General features: G+C 37.5%; 4 protein-coding genes across 4 annotated transcripts; 3 read left to right on the forward strand and 1 right to left on the reverse strand.

The window, feature by feature from the left end:
* On the forward strand, window positions 1-7,387 carry LOC106179473 (uncharacterized). The gene is made up of 4 exons (XM_013563111.2): window positions 1-233; window positions 4,474-4,589; window positions 5,004-5,053; window positions 6,796-7,387. Exons 1-4 carry the CDS (start codon window positions 187-189, stop codon window positions 6,916-6,918), a joined length of 336 nt encoding a protein of 111 aa, XP_013418565.1. The 5' UTR covers window positions 1-186; the 3' UTR covers window positions 6,919-7,387.
* A 198-nt stretch (window positions 7,388-7,585) lies between these two features.
* Window positions 7,586-8,107, reverse strand: LOC147763112 (uncharacterized). Its single transcript, XM_087008748.1, has one exon. The coding sequence runs from the start codon at window positions 8,105-8,107 to the stop codon at window positions 7,586-7,588; it is 522 nt and encodes a 173-aa protein (XP_086864874.1).
* A 217-nt stretch (window positions 8,108-8,324) lies between these two features.
* Window positions 8,325-8,870, forward strand: LOC147763113 (uncharacterized). The gene has a single exon (XM_087008749.1). The coding sequence runs from the start codon at window positions 8,325-8,327 to the stop codon at window positions 8,868-8,870; it is 546 nt and encodes a 181-aa protein (XP_086864875.1).
* A 5,198-nt stretch (window positions 8,871-14,068) lies between these two features.
* Window positions 14,069-17,964, forward strand: LOC106179475 (uncharacterized). The gene is made up of 5 exons (XM_013563112.2): window positions 14,069-14,172; window positions 15,636-15,826; window positions 16,262-16,493; window positions 16,733-16,920; window positions 17,272-17,964. The coding sequence occupies exons 1-5, from the start codon at window positions 14,106-14,108 to the stop codon at window positions 17,785-17,787; spliced, it is 1,194 nt and encodes a 397-aa protein (XP_013418566.1). The 5' UTR covers window positions 14,069-14,105; the 3' UTR covers window positions 17,788-17,964.
* Window positions 17,965-17,997: the final 33 nt, after the last annotated feature.

A 17,997-nucleotide genomic window follows, 5' to 3' on the forward strand; every position in this document is an offset into this window, starting at 1 on the left:
AGTTGATGTGATGATCGCACCAGCGTTTTAAAAGCACGCCTGGATGCGTTTATAGATTTACTCATTCATTACGGAGGCTCGCCCAAAGTGCTAGTGCCGAGTGTCGCAATAACATTCTGCCGAACGATTCCGTCCAAGAAAAACGTCCTTCTACGACTCAGCAGTCTCGTCAATCCAAAAAGCAGAATGTCTGTGCTGCTTATGGCCGGCAGAAAGAGGGACAAGGGAAGGAGGTAAAGTGATTATTGCTGATGTTTAGAATACAAAGTTTGGTAGTCTTTTAGTAACCATAGCTTAGTTTGGTAATTGAGCTGATGGTTTGCGGCTGCAACGAGAATCGATTCCCATTCCTTTTACTCTGGTCCTTCGCACGCCGTCGCTATTTTTCGAAGGCATTAACCGTTGAAAGGATGTTAAGAATTATAAACTATGGAAAACATAAAGCACTGCTGTGAGAACGATACAACATTACATGCAAGCTATAGTAGGTATTTCGTGATGACTGACGGTATTTTGTGATACAAGACATGAACTCAAATCTTTGTAGAGGACACCCGTAATACCTGCGTTGTTAAACATGACAGGGCTTGAATGTTAGACTTGAATTTGAAAACCGCACGCCAAAAGGTTCAAAACACTGCAAACAAAGATAAAAACAAAGGACTGTAAGTAGAAAAGGACTGAGCAGTCAAGCGACATGTAGGCCTACGCCGCACAACAAGTTCGTGGTTGGGCATTCCATCACGACATCGCTCAGACTTTTTACAGTAACAATGCTAATACATGGGCAAAACTATGAGATAATTTTGCCCATGACGAATAACAAAAACCTTCAGAAATTAAGTGATTCTAATTACAGTTCCACAATGTAGAAAGATGTAGAATGCATTGAGCCATGAGCATCACAGGTCAGCAGGACAGAGTAGGAGTCGAGTTTATCAACACATATGATGGAGCCCTTTGTTTACGCTAGCTCGTGCCCACATTAAATGCAGATCCCTAAATGTAGAATTCAATGAATCGTAAAGACTAACAATACAGTATATTGATTGCTGCCATTTGCCGTATTAAGTCCCAGTGCTAGAAGATATAGCACAAGCGTATCGTGACGGTAGTCCACAATCAGAATCGTTTTAATTGGCACGATTTTATTGGTCCTAGCACATTTTACAAAGGCTATGACCAAACATATACTTTTGTAGAACTTATGGCGTAAGTTAAAATTAAATGCATATACATTTATTAAAAAATAGCTACCCGGTATACAACTGAAGCCAATTTTAGACCATTAAAAGGAAGTAGGCGATTTGATTGCAATTAAGCGTCAGTCGAAGAACCTTCACTATCGCTCAGCTGAACCTAGATTACATTTGCTACTTGTAAGGGCGCCGTACAATGGAATCTTATTCGATTTTCCGTGAGATTTTTTGACATCGTAAGAGGCTACGTGCTTCAACGTGCATGTTAACATTACATACGGGTGCCGTGCCATTTGTCCGACATATCCTTGGGGTCAGGTTGGGAAAATCGGTTTGTCGGTTGAAAAGTGATCATACTGTACTTTCAGTCTCAGCGCTGTCCTTCAGTGCGGCTTTCTTAAAGAGCGATGCGTTGTCGGTGCAGTCCCTGTGTAACACGAAAATCTGACTCCCATGAAAATCTGACTCCCCCAGTCAAAATTTCGTAATGAAAATCAGAGTCCCCCCATAAAATTTTGACTCCCCCTCACAAAACTTTAAAAAACTTTATAAATCTTATTTTATTTGAGTAAATAACTTTTATCTTGTTGTGTGCATAATGAAGAATACATTGGCACTTTTTGAATTTTTTTATGAAAAAAATTTCCACCCATTGCCTCCTATGAAAAGGCTATGGGAGTCCAAATCCTACAGGTAGTAAGATAAATACTTGTTTCACAAATTATCAATTTTCAGGGGAGTCACATTTTCATAATGAAAATCTAACTGGGGGGTCACATTTTGGGGGAGTCAGATTTTCATGGTACACCTGCGCTTTTTAGCACCCATGTGGTCAGAAACAAAAACGCAGTACTTAACATTCATGCAGGTGAATTATACATTAGTTTAAACATCTTCACAATTGTTTTTTTTTTCTTCCAAAACCAACAAAGGTGGAAAGGTAAGAGAACAACTACAGTTTCAAACATTATCACGATCCCCGCAACAATGCCCGTACAGGAACTTTGCAATGCCATCTGTGGTACAGCTACAGCCTACGGGCTTTCGATTTTCAAAATTGTCAAAAGTTGTAGTTTGACAAAATCGTACAGGCTGCGGAGGCCGTAAATCCGTACGATTTCGCTCGACCACCTCCTTCCTCCTCTCAGACGCCGCACGAAAAGAGATTAAAGTGTATACATGTGTAACGGCTCCACCCTGGTCCTCAAATCAAGTTCTGTCCCTTGGTTCAAATGTAACCTTGAACACGAACTTGTCCTGCTGGAGAGTGTTAGGGTCATTTTAATAGATGTAGGATGCCACAAAGCAATGACATAGAAGTTAATAAACCGTCTTTGCCCTAGTGGTTTTAAGTCAATGGTTCTGAAACAGGCAGTTGATTTATAATGGGCTTCTCACTCAATGATGACAATAACCATATTCATGTTGGGTGCTTATGAATTATGTGTTCAATGCATGCAAAATGATGGCTACGGATGGATCATTCACAGTATCTGCTCATACATATACCGCCTGGGAAAACAGGTGAAAGGCTCTTTAATAAATTATTCATTTTAATGCTCACAAGTCACACGGCACGGGGGACTTGTTCGGGCTGTGCCTTGATTCTAGAATTTATACACCGTGCAACTTCCGCTTCTTTTCATCCCAGCTTTGATCTTGTACGTATTAACCTGTTTTTAACACCAGAAACTGTATGTCATTTGTGGCGCCCATAAAAGATTATTTTAATCCAGATAAACCTAATTTTACCCATGCCACGTGAATCCGTTCTTTCATTTTTATGCCATTCTTCATGCCACATATCGTTATCATATATAATCGAACAAATTAACAAAAATCTATGATTTGGGACAAAACTTTTGTTTTTTGATGCATTCATTTGTCTTAAAATCTATCTATTAATGACGACGAAGTAATAATGGGTCTAATAGGATAGTGCAAATAAAATTGCCATACAACAATTGACCAAAACAATCAATATTCAAAATTGAAAAGAAAAGCAGAAACACTTCAACATTCATATTATGGTATTTGTTACAGCTAATATAATATAATATAATATAATATGATATGTCAAAGTGCTAATCTATAATTTAAAGAGCTTATTTAATGTGGAAAACAACACCAACGCCCGTGGACACCAATACTGGACACATATCAAGGCACATTTATGTCTACTTAGAAATTTCATTCAGATGTTATTTGCTTTTCTTCAGAAAACGCCAATGTTTGATTTCAACATGTATAATGAATCACAAAACGGGGGAGCTAATTTTTCTACTTTCTAAAACCATTGTCTTATTCAAATATGCCTTTTTGCAATTCCATGCTTGCAATGTGTTAGCTTAGATAAATACTGACAATTAAACGTGGCTTTCTGCCATTTAGACATTGGGGACCTATCAGTTAATTTGCAGTGGCGTAGTTATACACGCTCAAGGTAAGGATTCATGATAAAAGCTGTAAATATCGATTGTTTTAACTCAAATATTGATGATTGTAACTCAAATATTGAAACTTCTTTCAAGTTCTACGCATTTGTCGATATGTCACTACTGTGGTATCCTGCAAGGATCTGAGTAATAATAAAGTGGCATTGGGCATGTCTTCCTTTTATTCTGTGTAGAAGATTGGCCCCAGTTGGAAATTTAAAGGTACAAAGTGTAGATGTTTACATAAAAAACACCATCACGTGATTAATTTCGAGTGAAAAAGAATTTTTCAATTAACCAGGAATGCAGATGGTAAGGAGGGCGCCGGAGGGGGGGAGGGGGGGATTGCCCAACACCCCTTTCACTAGTAAAGTATCTAAAAAAAACTTGATTCTGTATTTTACATAATCTCTTTGTACTTGTTGTCTCAAAAAACGAATCGTTTTTGCAACAGAAATCAAACTTTGTATGCGCTTTGTGTACGCTACAAAGTCTGTGTACGTACTACATGTAGTGCTCGCGTAAATCACGGCCATTTTTGGAGTAGATGGTAGCGTCTGAAGAACCAGTGGTAACTACGGCAAATCGATTGAAAGATATTCGTTATTCAAGTTAACAATCTTACAAAATTACATATACTAGTGCAGAACGATCATCAATACGTTTCAAAGGTTAACTACGTTTAACAATACCAGTACTTGTTCTCTCTCTCTCAATCTTTCTCCCCCCCCCCCCTTTCTCTCTCTCTTCTCTTCTCTTTTTAGCTAAGTCTATATGCAAACACAAGAGACAAATGCACGTACATAGGCCTACATGTATAAGCTTTCTGTACATTTCAGTAACTCGGCATCCGAATCAGAGGAAGAGACAGAAGACACTACCGAATACATTTCCTCCGGAAGCGTCAAAATGTGGACATGGACCTTCGATGGGGATAAACTTACTATAATATTCAGTAAGTTAAATAATTTACACTTTATTTGTGAATTAGAGATATGTTTTAACAAAGACAATGGTGGGAAACTTGCCAGCAAAGAAAGAATTTTCTTATGAGAAAGCGTTGTTCGCATAACTACATTCTCAAGAATAGCCCTCTTATTTGTCGAACTTGTATTAGTATCATCTCAGTACAACATGCCTTATTTTGCTAATCTAAGTTTTCACTCATCGAGTAGGCCCCTAACTGATAAACCACCGTCATTTTTATCAAAGGTCATCGTCATAAACCACATGCATCTGAACCGAAAAACGACGTGTCAGTATAAAATTCGGTTGAATTTAAATTCTCTTGCCGTGGCATTGATTGTCATATAGTGTCTGATTAAACACATAAATCCTCTTGACGCACTTGATGAGCTTTACCTTTCAGGAAAGGACACGATGGAAGTATGGGTAGACGACGATAAAATTGATCCCACGGTTTGTATTCTCATTTTCGTTTATTTAACATAACTAATCAATAGAGATTGAATGTCCTTGAATCTTCTAATCTTTTCCTATGCAATCTCTCATCCTCTCTTTTGGTGCTCTTTTTTATGAACACAATTTTGGAGCCAGGATATCAAGAAAAGGGCGAGGAGACAAAAAGCTCATCTTCCATTTCCCTTTCAACTATTTGTTTTTGAAAACGAGACTGCTTGTCTTCCGGTGGATTTGATAATCATTCCTCTTTCAAGATTAACTAAACAGTATTTTACTTAAAAGTACTATAATACCATGAATATGAACAAATCAAATGGATATGTCAGACCGTTACCCTGTAGTTTATCAGTATGTGCAGTTTTCATAAATGTACATGTAGCCTACATGTAGATCCAAAAAATTGTTGCACCGGAACCATACACTTTAAGTCTGAAAAAAATCTGTGTGCAGTAAAATAAATGCATTATAATTGCATTATCGTAAATCATAATTCTCCGTAAATAAGACTCATTGTAAAAATAGATACCTTGATTCATTTTTGTCCCATATCGATGCAGTTCTATAATTGATACAGAAACGATGAAAGGAGCATTTACCAAAATTCATATAAGGGCCTATATTCTAATAAGTACGTTTTATTACTAGCCTGAAAACCAAACCACCACCTACTTTTTAAAGTGAGGTGAATTTCACAAAATCGTCTCAGCACAAACGGCAAATGGTGGCAATTTGACCTTGACTGTATTGAGCAAAAAGGGAATGTATGTATTTTATGGGTAATTGCACTGGGCACGACATTATACATGTAAAACTGTATTGATATCCAGTTTATTCAGGACAGTACGTTCCCACGAGGATAAAAAGTGCAGGTGCACCAGTGTCGAAACACAGGCTGCTTGGTATACAAGTTGACTTCGATTTTCAATATGTTCTTTTTTCCTCAAGGGGCGTGTGACAAAAATCGAACGTGCCTTTCAGCCCAATCCATCGTATATTCTGAGCCAATAAATAAGACGAACTGTAAGTAAGGTGGGAACATAAAGCTTACATGAAGCTCAGGGCCGTAGCCTCCGGGGGGGGCAGGGGGGGCAGCTGCCCCCCCTGGAATTTGGAATTTTACACACCATACCCACCCTCCTCGGTAGCTTCGCCCCCTCGTGTCCGCTTACTGCCCCCCCTGGCATTTTGCTCAGGCTACGGCCCTGAAGCTGATACGTATTACACCCGCAGAAACCTGGTTGAGCACCATGCAACACGTTTGGAAACGTGCGCATACACTTCATACTACCTTGGTTACTCTTAACAACCCTCAAACATAAGTAGTCTGATAGATATCCCATTTGTCATCTACGCCACATTGACCGATGTTAAGAATATCGATATATTCGAGCTCCATAGTATAGGCACTGTTTCCATATATAACAACCGGAGCGGCGCCATTGTTTTTATAATAGTAATATTTGTAAAATGTTTAAGGTCATATACACCTAAAAACCGATGTAAAATGCATCGTTTTAGAGGTTACCACGAAGGTTGCCTTCAAATCGGTGTGAAAGTTTGTTTCTCGTAATAAGTAGGATTTGTAGCCAGTGCCCTATAAAAGAAATAGGCGTGCAAGTGTGTCTTTTACCATCAAGTTAATGCTCTTTTTTAAAATTATATCATTATAGAAATGGAAAAAAATCCACAAATTATCTCTTTTGTCTTCATTGATTTTTCAAATATTTCTCGTATTTCAGAGCCGCTTCTCTGGGAGTACTGTCATTATGGATTTCAAAATAGGCAAGCACCAAGCCCGGATAAGAAGTACAAAGGGAGATGATGATGATATGCTTACAATTGATGGAATCCCTGTAGATTAAAAACTGACAGCGAGTTTACTTTGAAGACAGGTCGAGTCATTTGCCTATCACTGGGCGCGGCACATGACTGACGTTTGCAATTGAAAACAGTCTTCATATAAAATAACCCGAGGACGGGCGAGCTATTTTCATTGTAAATTCGCCTTGGATTGTGTATACGGTATAGCAAGGGCAATTACATATAGGACTGACATTTACATTTTAATACTTAAAAGTAAAAACGTCTTTTTTTGTATCGAGAGTGATTTTTTGAATTTCTATTGACGGAATTTCATATGGGATGGATACATATAGGTACATGTAGGCTTCCGAGGAATATTGCTGGTTATGCATATCATACAACATTGGTCAAAAAGAGTGTCCCACCCCCAGTTTCATGTGCTTTTAGTTATAGTTTGTATTTTCTGTATCAATAATCATGTTAGTTATGGTACCTGGAATGAAAATCATTATTTATAACTGAGAGAACAGTTTCATTAGCTCTGTATGTATAAATTCAAATTACTGTTTTTCTTTTTATCAAGAGCTTGTAAAATATGTGGGTATTACCTCCAATATTTCTGTGACTGTCAGTCACCATCATCGGGGAGTAAATGACTAGGGTCATTTCACCTGGAATGAAAATCCAGGTCAATTGCCCCTAATCACTGGCCTTGTGTTGTAACTGTTACTTGCTCCCCCCGGGGCTCCTCTGCATCCCTCTGGAGCACCGTGAGGTAGATAGCTGGTAAATCATACCCCCCTGTCTGTTCAGGTCTGGTTGTTTGGTCCTGATGTGTACAGCTTCTGCTATTTTTCTTTGGAATGTCCAGTTTTCCCTCTCTATCACTTTCAGGCTGTCAAAGTCTATGTGGTGACCTGGATGTTTGCAGGTATGTTCTCCAAGGGCTGATTTCCAGTTGTTTTTGGCCACTGAGTCTTTGTGTTCTTTCATTCTTGTGGCTAATGGTCTTCCTGTCTCGCCAATGTATTCTCCTTGGCAGGTTCCACATTTGACTGAATATATCACACCACATTGCTCTCCTTGGGTTAGAGGATCCTTGGGCTTCACTAGTGCTTGTCTCAGCGTCCAACCTGGCTTATGGTGGAGTTTGATGTTATATTTTTTATAAACCCGGCTTAGTTTTTCTGACAGACCTTGGCAGTATGGTAACACTATACTCTGCTTTGCACCCTCAATGAGGCCCATTGCATCCTTTTCTTTGTCATGTCTGTTCTTGCCTCTTTTTTCCCCTTGTTTTAGTGCCCATTTTGGATATCCACATGCTAACAGGTCTTTTTCAATCTTCTTCCTTTCTGTTTGTTTGTCTTCTGTATCGGATATCACGGTCTCACATCGGTGGAAAAGTGAAGCTGGTACACTAAGTTTTTGCGAGGTTGGATGATGAGACAAAGAAAAGGATGCAATGGGCCTCATTGAGGGTGCAAAGCAGAGTATAGTGTTACCATACTGCCAAGGTCTGTCAGAAAAACTAAGCCGGGTTTATAAAAAATATAACATCAAACTCCACCATAAGCCAGGTTGGACGCTGAGACAAGCACTAGTGAAGCCCAAGGATCCTCTAACCCAAGGAGAGCAATGTGGTGTGATATATTCAGTCAAATGTGGAACCTGCCAAGGAGAATACATTGGCGAGACAGGAAGACCATTAGCCACAAGAATGAAAGAACACAAAGACTCAGTGGCCAAAAACAACTGGAAATCAGCCCTTGGAGAACATACCTGCAAACATCCAGGTCACCACATAGACTTTGACAGCCTGAAAGTGATAGAGAGGGAAAACTGGACATTCCAAAGAAAAATAGCAGAAGCTGTACACATCAGGACCAAACAACCAGACCTGAACAGACAGGGGGGGTATGATTTACCAGCTATCTACCTCACGGTGCTCCAGAGGGATGCAGAGGAGCCCCGGGGGGAGCAAGTAACAGTTACAACACAAGGCCAGTGATTAGGGGCAATTGACCTGGATTTTCATTCCAGGTGAAATGACCCTAGTCATTTACTCCCCGATGATGGTGACTGACAGTCACAGAAATATTGGAGGTAATACCCACATATTTTACAAGCTCTTGATAAAAAGAAAAACAGTAATTTGAATTATTTATAACAATCTTAACCTGTGATGTGATCATTTATAAATAGAAGCACATAATACTTAGGGTGGGACAACCTTTTTGACCAATGTTGTATACAAATCCACATGAATATTTGTATAGAGATTGCAAAGAAACCTTCGTGGACATTTTATGCATCCTTTTTCACGAGGTTTATTTAGTAGCTTAGGTTTTTATATTACGTGATTTATTTTTCATCGTCAGAAATCTTTATCACTGGCATGAACACAATCAAACCCAGAATGCGTGTAAGCTCATTGATGCAGGTAATATTTTGCCTGATAGGAAACTGTTCCAGTGTTAGTGAGTTTTTTTAGTGGGTACATACTTGTTTTTCTTTTTTCATTGTTAATGTCGTGAGCAAGACTTCCAGTTCCGTCCATGTTAAATGGTTAATTATTTTTGTTAAAACCTTTAAATAGGACATTTGCGCATCAGTTCTTAATATTCCTACAAATTGCAGATTCATTTTTCACATCCGACGCTGCTTTTAGAGTACATAGCGCATCCACCTTTGGGGACCATATAACTATCATTGCTACGCGATTCCAAGTTCGCGAAACAGTATACGAAACCCTGGAGAGTTTCTACGAAAGACAGGAACACCAATTTTACAATATGCACAAAAGTGCTTCCGAATGTGATCTATTTGTGTGATATATATATATATATATTGAAAATATGATATATATATTGAAAATAAGTCTTCGCGTGTGTTATGAACTTCTACATACACGATGCAACGAAACTGTTTAGTAGATGATCAAAAACATTGCAAATGAAAGCAACAAATTAGGTGCAATGGAAAATTCATTGTGTCATTAAGATTAAAAAGTTTATGTATGGTTACGCATACACTTTGTGCTAGTTTTTAGTCTTTTCCTTTGTCAAAATTTTACGTGTAATGTCAACATATCCAGCAAAACAAATCCCCGATACCATTGTTAATGTCACAGAAGAGGTGTTATACAGTAGCTAAAGAGACTAACATACCGGTGTTGACGCTTATAGTAATAATAAAATTTTTGCTGGACGCCGCCATTGCTCTTATGGATTTCTTTCTGTAAACATCAACACATACTGCTGACAAAAATTTCTATTTAATCTTAGCACATTCATTTTTACTGAACAAATTATTATCTTTTTCATACATAATAAATGTTACATGCTTCATCATTTTGTTGCCGTTGATGTATTGCGCTAGTTTTGCATAGTCATGATACTACCCTGGATTTTAAAGAACTGATGGTGAAAACTTTTCTGTTGCAAATTATGTGAGGTGTCCGATTCCAATCCATTCATAATTGGAGTATTTTGTGAAGGTGTCATTTATGTATTGGGTCTTAATTTCAATAAAGAATTTAATTGCATCATCATCATCATCTTATAATAATAATAATAATAATAATAATAATAATAATAATAATAATATTTATTTCTTATATAGTGCATTCCATTTTTTACATTTCAATGCACTTTACAAATAATTAAAAAGTCTAAAAATAACAATACTAAAATACTTTAACATTTACTGATAAAATTAATTAATTAAAGAAAGCAGAGAAAATTTATTGATATAACTTTAAAATACTACTAAAATTAACCCAAGCTCACTCTTAATAAATGATAAACAACTAAAAGGTTTAAAGGAACACTAACCATAAAATTCTTTAAAAAGATGAGTTTTAAGACAGGCTTTAAAAGTATTATAGTCACTTTCAGCTCTGATACTAAAAGGCAATTTGTTCCACAATTTTGGAGCATAAACAGTAAAAGCCCGGTCTCCATAGAATTTGTTGCATTTTCTGTCTATTTCACAGTGATTGAGTATAAAATTGTTTTCAAAAGAGTTTCTTGTTAACCTGCGTGGTTCAGATCACTGAATAAGATGTGCAATATAACCAGGTGTGTTTTCTTTAAAAGCTCTAAAAATTATGCACAACACTTTGAATAAAATTCTTTGTTTGATTGGCAGCCAATGCAATTCCTTTAACACTGGAGTGATATGATCCAAGCTCTGGTTCCTTATCTTTTTAACTAATCTGGCCGCTGAATTTTGAATCAATTGGATTTTTTTCAATTTGCTGTCACTCACCCCAAAAAGAATACTGTTGCAATAATCTAATTTTGATGTAATAAAAGCATGAACTAATTTTGTAGTTGTTTCTATATTTAGTAAATTCCGAATCTTCCCTATTCTCCACAGTGAAAAAGATGCCGACTTACAAACATTGTCTATATGCTTGTCAAAGATCCCAGCTGAATAAAAAAAACACACCTAAATTTCTAGCACTGACAGATGCTTTCACAGACACATTGCCAATGCGAACATTAGTGTTAGTAGCACAGTCCTTTCTATCTTTAAATTTAGATGAAAACCAGATTATTTCCGTTTTAGTGTCATTTAGAGCCAGCTTATTTGAAAGCATCCACACCCGGATCTCATCAATACATTTCTCTATGTCTGACACTACAGAATAATCACACCGACTATCACAAGTTACATAAATCTGAGTATCATCAGCAAAAATTGTGGTCTGAAGATTGTGCTTAGAAATGATCTCCTCAAGAGGCACCATATAGAGTGAAAAAAGTAGTGGGCCTAACACCGATCCCTGCGGAACACCATATTTCAGGGTTTCAGGGGCAGAAAGAAGGGAATTAATTTCCACTTTTTGTGTTCTTCCCTTTAAGTAAGAGCTCAACCAATCAATCACCATTCCTGAATGCCAAACCTGCACTGCAAACGTTGTAGTAAAATATCATGGTCAATCGTGTCGAAAGCAGCAGAAAGATCCAAGAGGACCAAGATGACATCACAGTGATTGTTTAATGAGAGCATGATATAATTTTGAACCTTTAGCAGGGCTGTTTCAGTACTATGACCCGTTCTGTAGGCTGATTGGAATTTACCATACAGAGAATGTGCTGTTAAGTAGTTGTTCAGTTGCGAGAATGCCATTTTTTCCAGAAATTTACTAATGAAAGAGCAGTTGGAAACAGTTAATGATAATGGAAAAATTATAAGGTACCGTTACGGACCTGATGGGAAGCTTGTGCCTCTATAAATGTTCATTGTCAGCCATGTACAAGAGAGACTATGGAATCACCCGTGAGTAAAAAGAAGGATATGTTATTTATATCATTCAAGTGCGTTTTGCATCATGATAACTGATTATACTATACAGAGTCATTCATAACTGAGTGAGAGCATTTTTTAACGATTCGAGGTACGGTATGTTTGTATACACTTGAAATGGATAGCACAAAAGGCACATTGCTCCGTGTCTTCTCTGTCGCAATTATGTGATTAATTTTTCCTAAGAGGTCACGTGAGACACTGGTGTTATATGTCTTAGTCGTTATTTTAGACCTAAATAATATGATCATAAAATAATAATATAATAGTAATAGTAGTATAAAGCATCGAATCCAAAAACAGGGGGGTCTAGCACTGTTGGGAGATTTGGAGAAATTTGTTTGTGTTTTGTTAATCATTATTAAGAGGAAATATCGATTTTGTGGAAAAATCCCAAACAGAATGCCTTTTTAAAACACCCAATTCCAAACCCAATATGAGGTGCAAATGAGGTCACAGGCATGCTCTTAATATATTTAGTGCACAGATTACAAATTGTGTTTGATTCTTCAAGGGTCCCATATGAAGAAGTTTGTGCCAAAGTTTCACTCTCCTGGAGCCATGAATAATAAAAAATTATTTAACTAACCCTAAAAAGAAACATACGTTACCGTCACAAATGCAAAACTGTGGAAACGTTCCACTCACTTTGAAAATCCAATCATCACTGGTTTTGTTTTTTAATTTATCTCCCCCAAGTATAACGTTGTAAAACTTATGATAATCATCTGTGTAGAGCTGTTGATTTTTTTTTTTTTTTTTGAGCATTTTAAGTTTGCTTGCCACTGAATATTACAAAAGGCGGGAATATACTACATTGACAGTAAAATGAACATTAAATAAACTGTTTTCCATTCGTGGTCCAAATATTGTATCAGAAATACCAAACTCTCTCAAGGAACCACAATATATTTTTCAGTCAGCAACATAAAACCCTGTTTCCTATTGCACCAAGTTTTTGGGCAAGATGAAACCTTCTGACAATATTCCTGGGAAACATACGTTACGCAGTATTAGCCAAAACGCAAAACCCCTCGAGTTACAATTTAAAAAATCCTCACGTCATATCACTGTACAAAATATATCGGAATGCGATATAAAAATTAAAATTATATGGCCCGGAACATACGTTACCGGAACTACATGTACATTACCATTTCGGCTCCTTACATAATGTATAGACATGGTAAAAATGAAAAATCCATGTAAAGTTGAAGACAGACGTGGATTTTTGTTCTATTCACATGTTTTAAAAATTGAATAAGACTTAAAATTCATTCAATTTTATCTATTTATTTATATTTCAGCATGTGAAATGCACCTCTATATTGCGTTTGGGTGTTAGGCGAATGTCTTCTATGACGGTGTCAGCCAAGCACTCATGAAAACTGGGTTGTACATGTATATACGCGTTTGAAATGTGCTGAACGATAATTACGAGCGGGATTCACAGACAAAGTGAAGGTTTTTGCGTTCATTTTGCCCCTCGTGAGAAACAGCATTGCCGATAACATTTCACACGGCGTGTTTGTAATTAGTTATTTTTTTTGAAGCCATTATTAAGTTTACGTGACGTTCGGTATCACGTATCAAAAGTGAAATATTCAAAGGTATACTTAAAACGGCATTTAGAGATTACAATATAAATATCAAGTTAAATTTATAACCATTCATGTCCAATCTACACAGACATCTGCCTAAAAAGGCATATACCAAATTCTCGTGACGGTATATCTATGTCTGGAAATCAGCAAAACATATGTTTTCGCGGATAAATTGATATCATATGCAAACTGAATAAAATAATGCAATTTGGTCACCCCTTCGGGTCAAATGAAGTTGTATAAAGAGCCCCGTGGTTTCAGAGAAACACCAGTTCGGAAAAAGCTTGACTCTTGGACGCACTGGTATATTTAATGCACCACTGTCAATGCCTTCCAACAGAATGACTTTTTTCGGGATTTTGTGTTTTTTGTTCCTCTACTTGGCAAGGGAAGGTAAGCACAAAATGTTGGAATACATATTGCTGTGCGTTTATTTATTTATTTTTTTAACTAAAAAATTCAATTACGTTTAAAGCGTATTATTCACCTCCTTGTAACTGGTCAGTCTTTTTTTCTTTTCTTTTTTTTTTTTTTTTTTTTTTTGCTGTTATACATGTATACCTTTATTTCGATACACTTAATTTTACTTATGGAGAATAGGATATATATTATGTATTTTGGCGAATAGTGAATAATATGTGAAGATGATATCATTACATTTTCTAGAAAAACAGTTCTTGTACATGTTTGAAATTGCCGGAATTACTTGAGAATAGAGGTAGAAAGAGTAAAGATGGTCACTGACATTTTAAACAAACAGCGCACAGCCCTTCCAACACAAGGAAGAACGAACTAGCATATATTAGTATTTTGAAAGAAATAATTTATGACACGCTATTATTCCCAGTTTCTGGATATGGTTTCCAGATTAAGGGTTCACTTTATGTGCCGATATATCGCACATAGAAAAATCTTGATATTGGTTTTCACAATCTTGGTTTCTTTTGTTCCCATTTTATCTGTATGAAAAACTTACCTGTACACTGAAATGTACTTAACATAGTTCCTAAGTGTGTGATCTTTTCCAAGAAGAGATGATATATCAAATTTATTACTTCCCAATATGTTCAAAGATCATACAAAGATCGTACTTTTAGTATGTTCTTTTATGATACTCAAATGTCATTAAAATTCGTTTAAACACTGTTCATATAATGGTCATTTAATACATTTATCAATTGCTTTAATCCATATACAGTTACTTATTGTATGTACGATCTAATTTGAATTGCAAGTAAACATTATTATTATCTTAAAACTTATTTGGAGACACGTTTCCGACAGATCAAAAACTGATTCAAAGTTACTCAAAATGTAAAAGAATCGCGATCGGTGTTTTTCGAATACAAAACAAGAGAAAAACGGCAATATTCATCAATTTCTGTCCCAAAAACTGGAAATGATCCGCCCACACCGCTCACTAATGGGTAGAGTCACACCTTTGTGCGTTTTTAAGTGCTTTTTTAGTGCTCAATATCTTTTCATCTCGGTAAAAAATTAATGGTTCGGGTGAAAGTCACCACAACGTGCTTATTATGGTGAACATTAGGTGCTACAGGTGTAACTTAAATCATTATATTTTCCCACGAGACTAAAATTATATAGGTTTTTATAACCCATCCGTAACGACATTTAAGCAAATGCATTCCATTAAGAAACTGCTCCCAAAAACAATGCTTTGTTTGTTAAAAATTACATTTAAAGTTTGAACTGGGCTTGTTTTCTAACCCCTAGTGTATTTTGTTATAAATGTATATTAAAAATAAACAGTGATTTTATCTTTCACGAATCTTTTTCTTGTTTATCATCATTTTGAATTTTTTTTCAATCTCTAACATATATTTCTTGAATCCCAGCCGAGAGTATTCGATGCAGTTCGTGTCTTTTGCTCACATCCAACAACAAAGACATACAGAACGCCATGGCTTCTGCATTCAGTCGTGTTTTCAACTCTAAGTGCGCAGACGATAATGCTGCGGGTGTCAATGAAATACAGTGTCCGGGCTCTTGCGAACATGTGTCCTCCAACGTTGGACTCCAGAGAGATGTGAGTTTTTTGTATTGTTTTTTCCATAATAATGTAATAAAAACTTTTATTATACTAGTATGTGCGTGAATGTTCCTCATAGGCCTATACTGACTTCGCAAAATAAGCAACCATTAAATTCAGCACACAGGTACTCTCCAATGTCAGAAAATGGGCAAAAACAAAATTTATTTTTATTTTAATCATATCCAAGTTCTGTACATTATCAGAAAATGGGAATCAGTAAGGGACGCAAACTTTCACCAAATTTTGATCTGCAACGGAAGTTGGCAACAAATAAAACATGGTCATTGAAAAGGAACATATGTAGCCTAGTACCCTCTCCATCTCTCTAAGAGGTTTCGTTTAATTTAAATATTGGTCAAGTATGAACTTTTTAAAATAATTACACATGCCTTTTATATGGTATGCTATTATTAATTATCTCATCTTCAGGGAGGTCCACCAATAACACTTACACTTCACATGCGCCGGTGCAACGCTCTACAAAGCCTGGATGTCGGTTGTCAAGCACTGACCATGGAGGAAGACGAGAAAAAGGTCCAAGGTTACTTGGGAGCCATATTGGGGACTGTGCCTCGTTTTACCAGTGTCCAGGGCCGTTATTGTTTGTGTAATTCGGATGGATGCAATGCAAACACCAGGAATCTTCCTGTAATGGCCCCAGGTGAGTTTGAGAGAGAGAGAGAGAGAGAGAGAGAGAGAAAGAGAGAGAGAGAGAGAGAAGTGCAGAGAGAAAATAAGAGCGAATGGGCCAAATGGAGAGAGAGAAAGAAAGACATACGGGATAGAGAAAAGTGCTGTGAGAAAGATAGAGAGAATGGGTCAATGAGAGAGAGAGAGAGAGAGAGAGAGAGAGAATGGGACAAAGAGAGAGTGTATACTTTGCTATCTTTTTCATTACAGTCCCCGTCACCCAGTGTTACAAGTGCCAGTGGAGGCAGTTCCGGAGTAGTGACCCGGCAATGGAACAGATGCTGAATGCTGGGGTGGCCAATCAGATTCAGGCATCCTGCAAGAATTCCCAGTATGCCCCTATGATTAGTTGCCGCGGTTCCTGTGGCATCACAAATTCTACAGTTTACATGTCCTCGGTTAGTGAATCTTTCTAGACTAATTTTAGATTCAATTTTTTATCATGAAGAACGTTGGACATGGTTCCATTTGCAGTGAAAGAATAAAATCAAGGAGCGATTTAGCGTGCCCTTAGCTTCAGGTTAGAAACGTGCCATATCATATCATTGATAGGCCTATTATCACTTTTAAAATAAAGAAGTTTGCCCTTATCGGATCTACAAAACCTCAGAACTAATTGCGCGTTAAGTGAAAAAATTGAAACAATTTTTTTTACTTTTTTGTAAGCCCAGGGCCAACAGCATTAATGCAAGCTTATGATAAAATTGCATGTGGTTTCATCTCCTTGGTACAATGTTAAACCTTTCCAGAGAAACGGGCGGTTTATGCAGGTAGAAACCATAGAAAGAGATTGTGTATCCGTGCGAACAACCAGCCAGTGTGTGGATGGAACTCCTGTAGACAAGGATGGAAACCTCTTTCAGCAACTGCAACAGCACACGGGCTTCCAGAACATCAAAGTACAGAACCAAGCTTGTACCTGTAGTGGAAATGGCTGCAATGGTGAAGGGACCGAGTCCCTTGTCAGCTCCACCAAGACCAGGGAGGTACCTATTAGATATACGCCAGTTAGAGGCTCTGGGAACAGATCACCAGGTGGTCCTGGCCCGCAACCACCAGTGAACCCCGGTATACAGTCAGTGAACAGACCTGCTGGCAGACCGCCAATGTACGGCCCCGCTGTGAGACCTCCAGTGTATGCCGGCGGACCGCCAGTGTACGGACCTGCTGGCAACGTTAACCCGCCAGTGTATGCCGGCAGACCGCAGACGCACGGCCCTGCTGGCAGACCGCCAATGAATGCTGGCAATCTGCCAGTGTACTAAGATACATCACCAATGATGGACCGTGTTGTTCATCAGGACACGCTTTTTAATTCATACCTTTGAAGATCTATCTTACAGTAGATACTGAATGAAATAAAGCAAAATACTGAAATTAAAAAAAAAAACATTTGTGTTCACGAATTCTCTGTCCAGATGACGTGACGGGCAAACACACGACGTTCAGAAACTCTCTGAAGAATTAACAATATA

This window comes from Lingula anatina, chromosome 3 (assembly GCF_051362555.1).
Source record: "Lingula anatina isolate TDL-2025a chromosome 3, LinAna3.0, whole genome shotgun sequence".
Lineage (NCBI taxonomy): Eukaryota > Metazoa > Brachiopoda > Lingulata > Lingulida > Lingulidae > Lingula > Lingula anatina.

What these genes read in the sequence shown, in the direction of transcription:
- LOC106179475 (XM_013563112.2), top strand. Translation starts at nt 14,106, where the DNA reads ATGCCTTCCAACAGAATGACTTTTTTCGGGATTTTGTGTTTTTTGTTC. An exon ending in TCTTCCTGTAATGGCCCCAG is followed by an intron (nt 16,494 to 16,732) that starts GTGAGTTTGAGA and finishes TTTTCATTACAG; the next exon opens with TCCCCGTCACCCAGTGTTAC. An exon ending in CTACAGTTTACATGTCCTCG is followed by an intron (nt 16,921 to 17,271) that starts GTTAGTGAATCT and finishes AAACCTTTCCAG; the next exon opens with AGAAACGGGCGGTTTATGCA.
- LOC147763112 (XM_087008748.1), bottom strand. Translation starts at nt 8,107, where the DNA reads ATGGGCCTCATTGAGGGTGCAAAGCAGAGTATAGTGTTACCATACTGC.
- LOC106179473 (XM_013563111.2), top strand. Translation starts at nt 187, where the DNA reads ATGTCTGTGCTGCTTATGGCCGGCAGAAAGAGGGACAAGGGAAGGAG. An exon ending in AAGAGGGACAAGGGAAGGAG is followed by an intron (nt 234 to 4,473) that starts GTAAAGTGATTA and finishes TGTACATTTCAG; the next exon opens with TAACTCGGCATCCGAATCAG. An exon ending in TAAACTTACTATAATATTCA is followed by an intron (nt 4,590 to 5,003) that starts GTAAGTTAAATA and finishes TTTACCTTTCAG; the next exon opens with GAAAGGACACGATGGAAGTA.
- LOC147763113 (XM_087008749.1), top strand. Translation starts at nt 8,325, where the DNA reads ATGGGCCTCATTGAGGGTGCAAAGCAGAGTATAGTGTTACCATACTGC.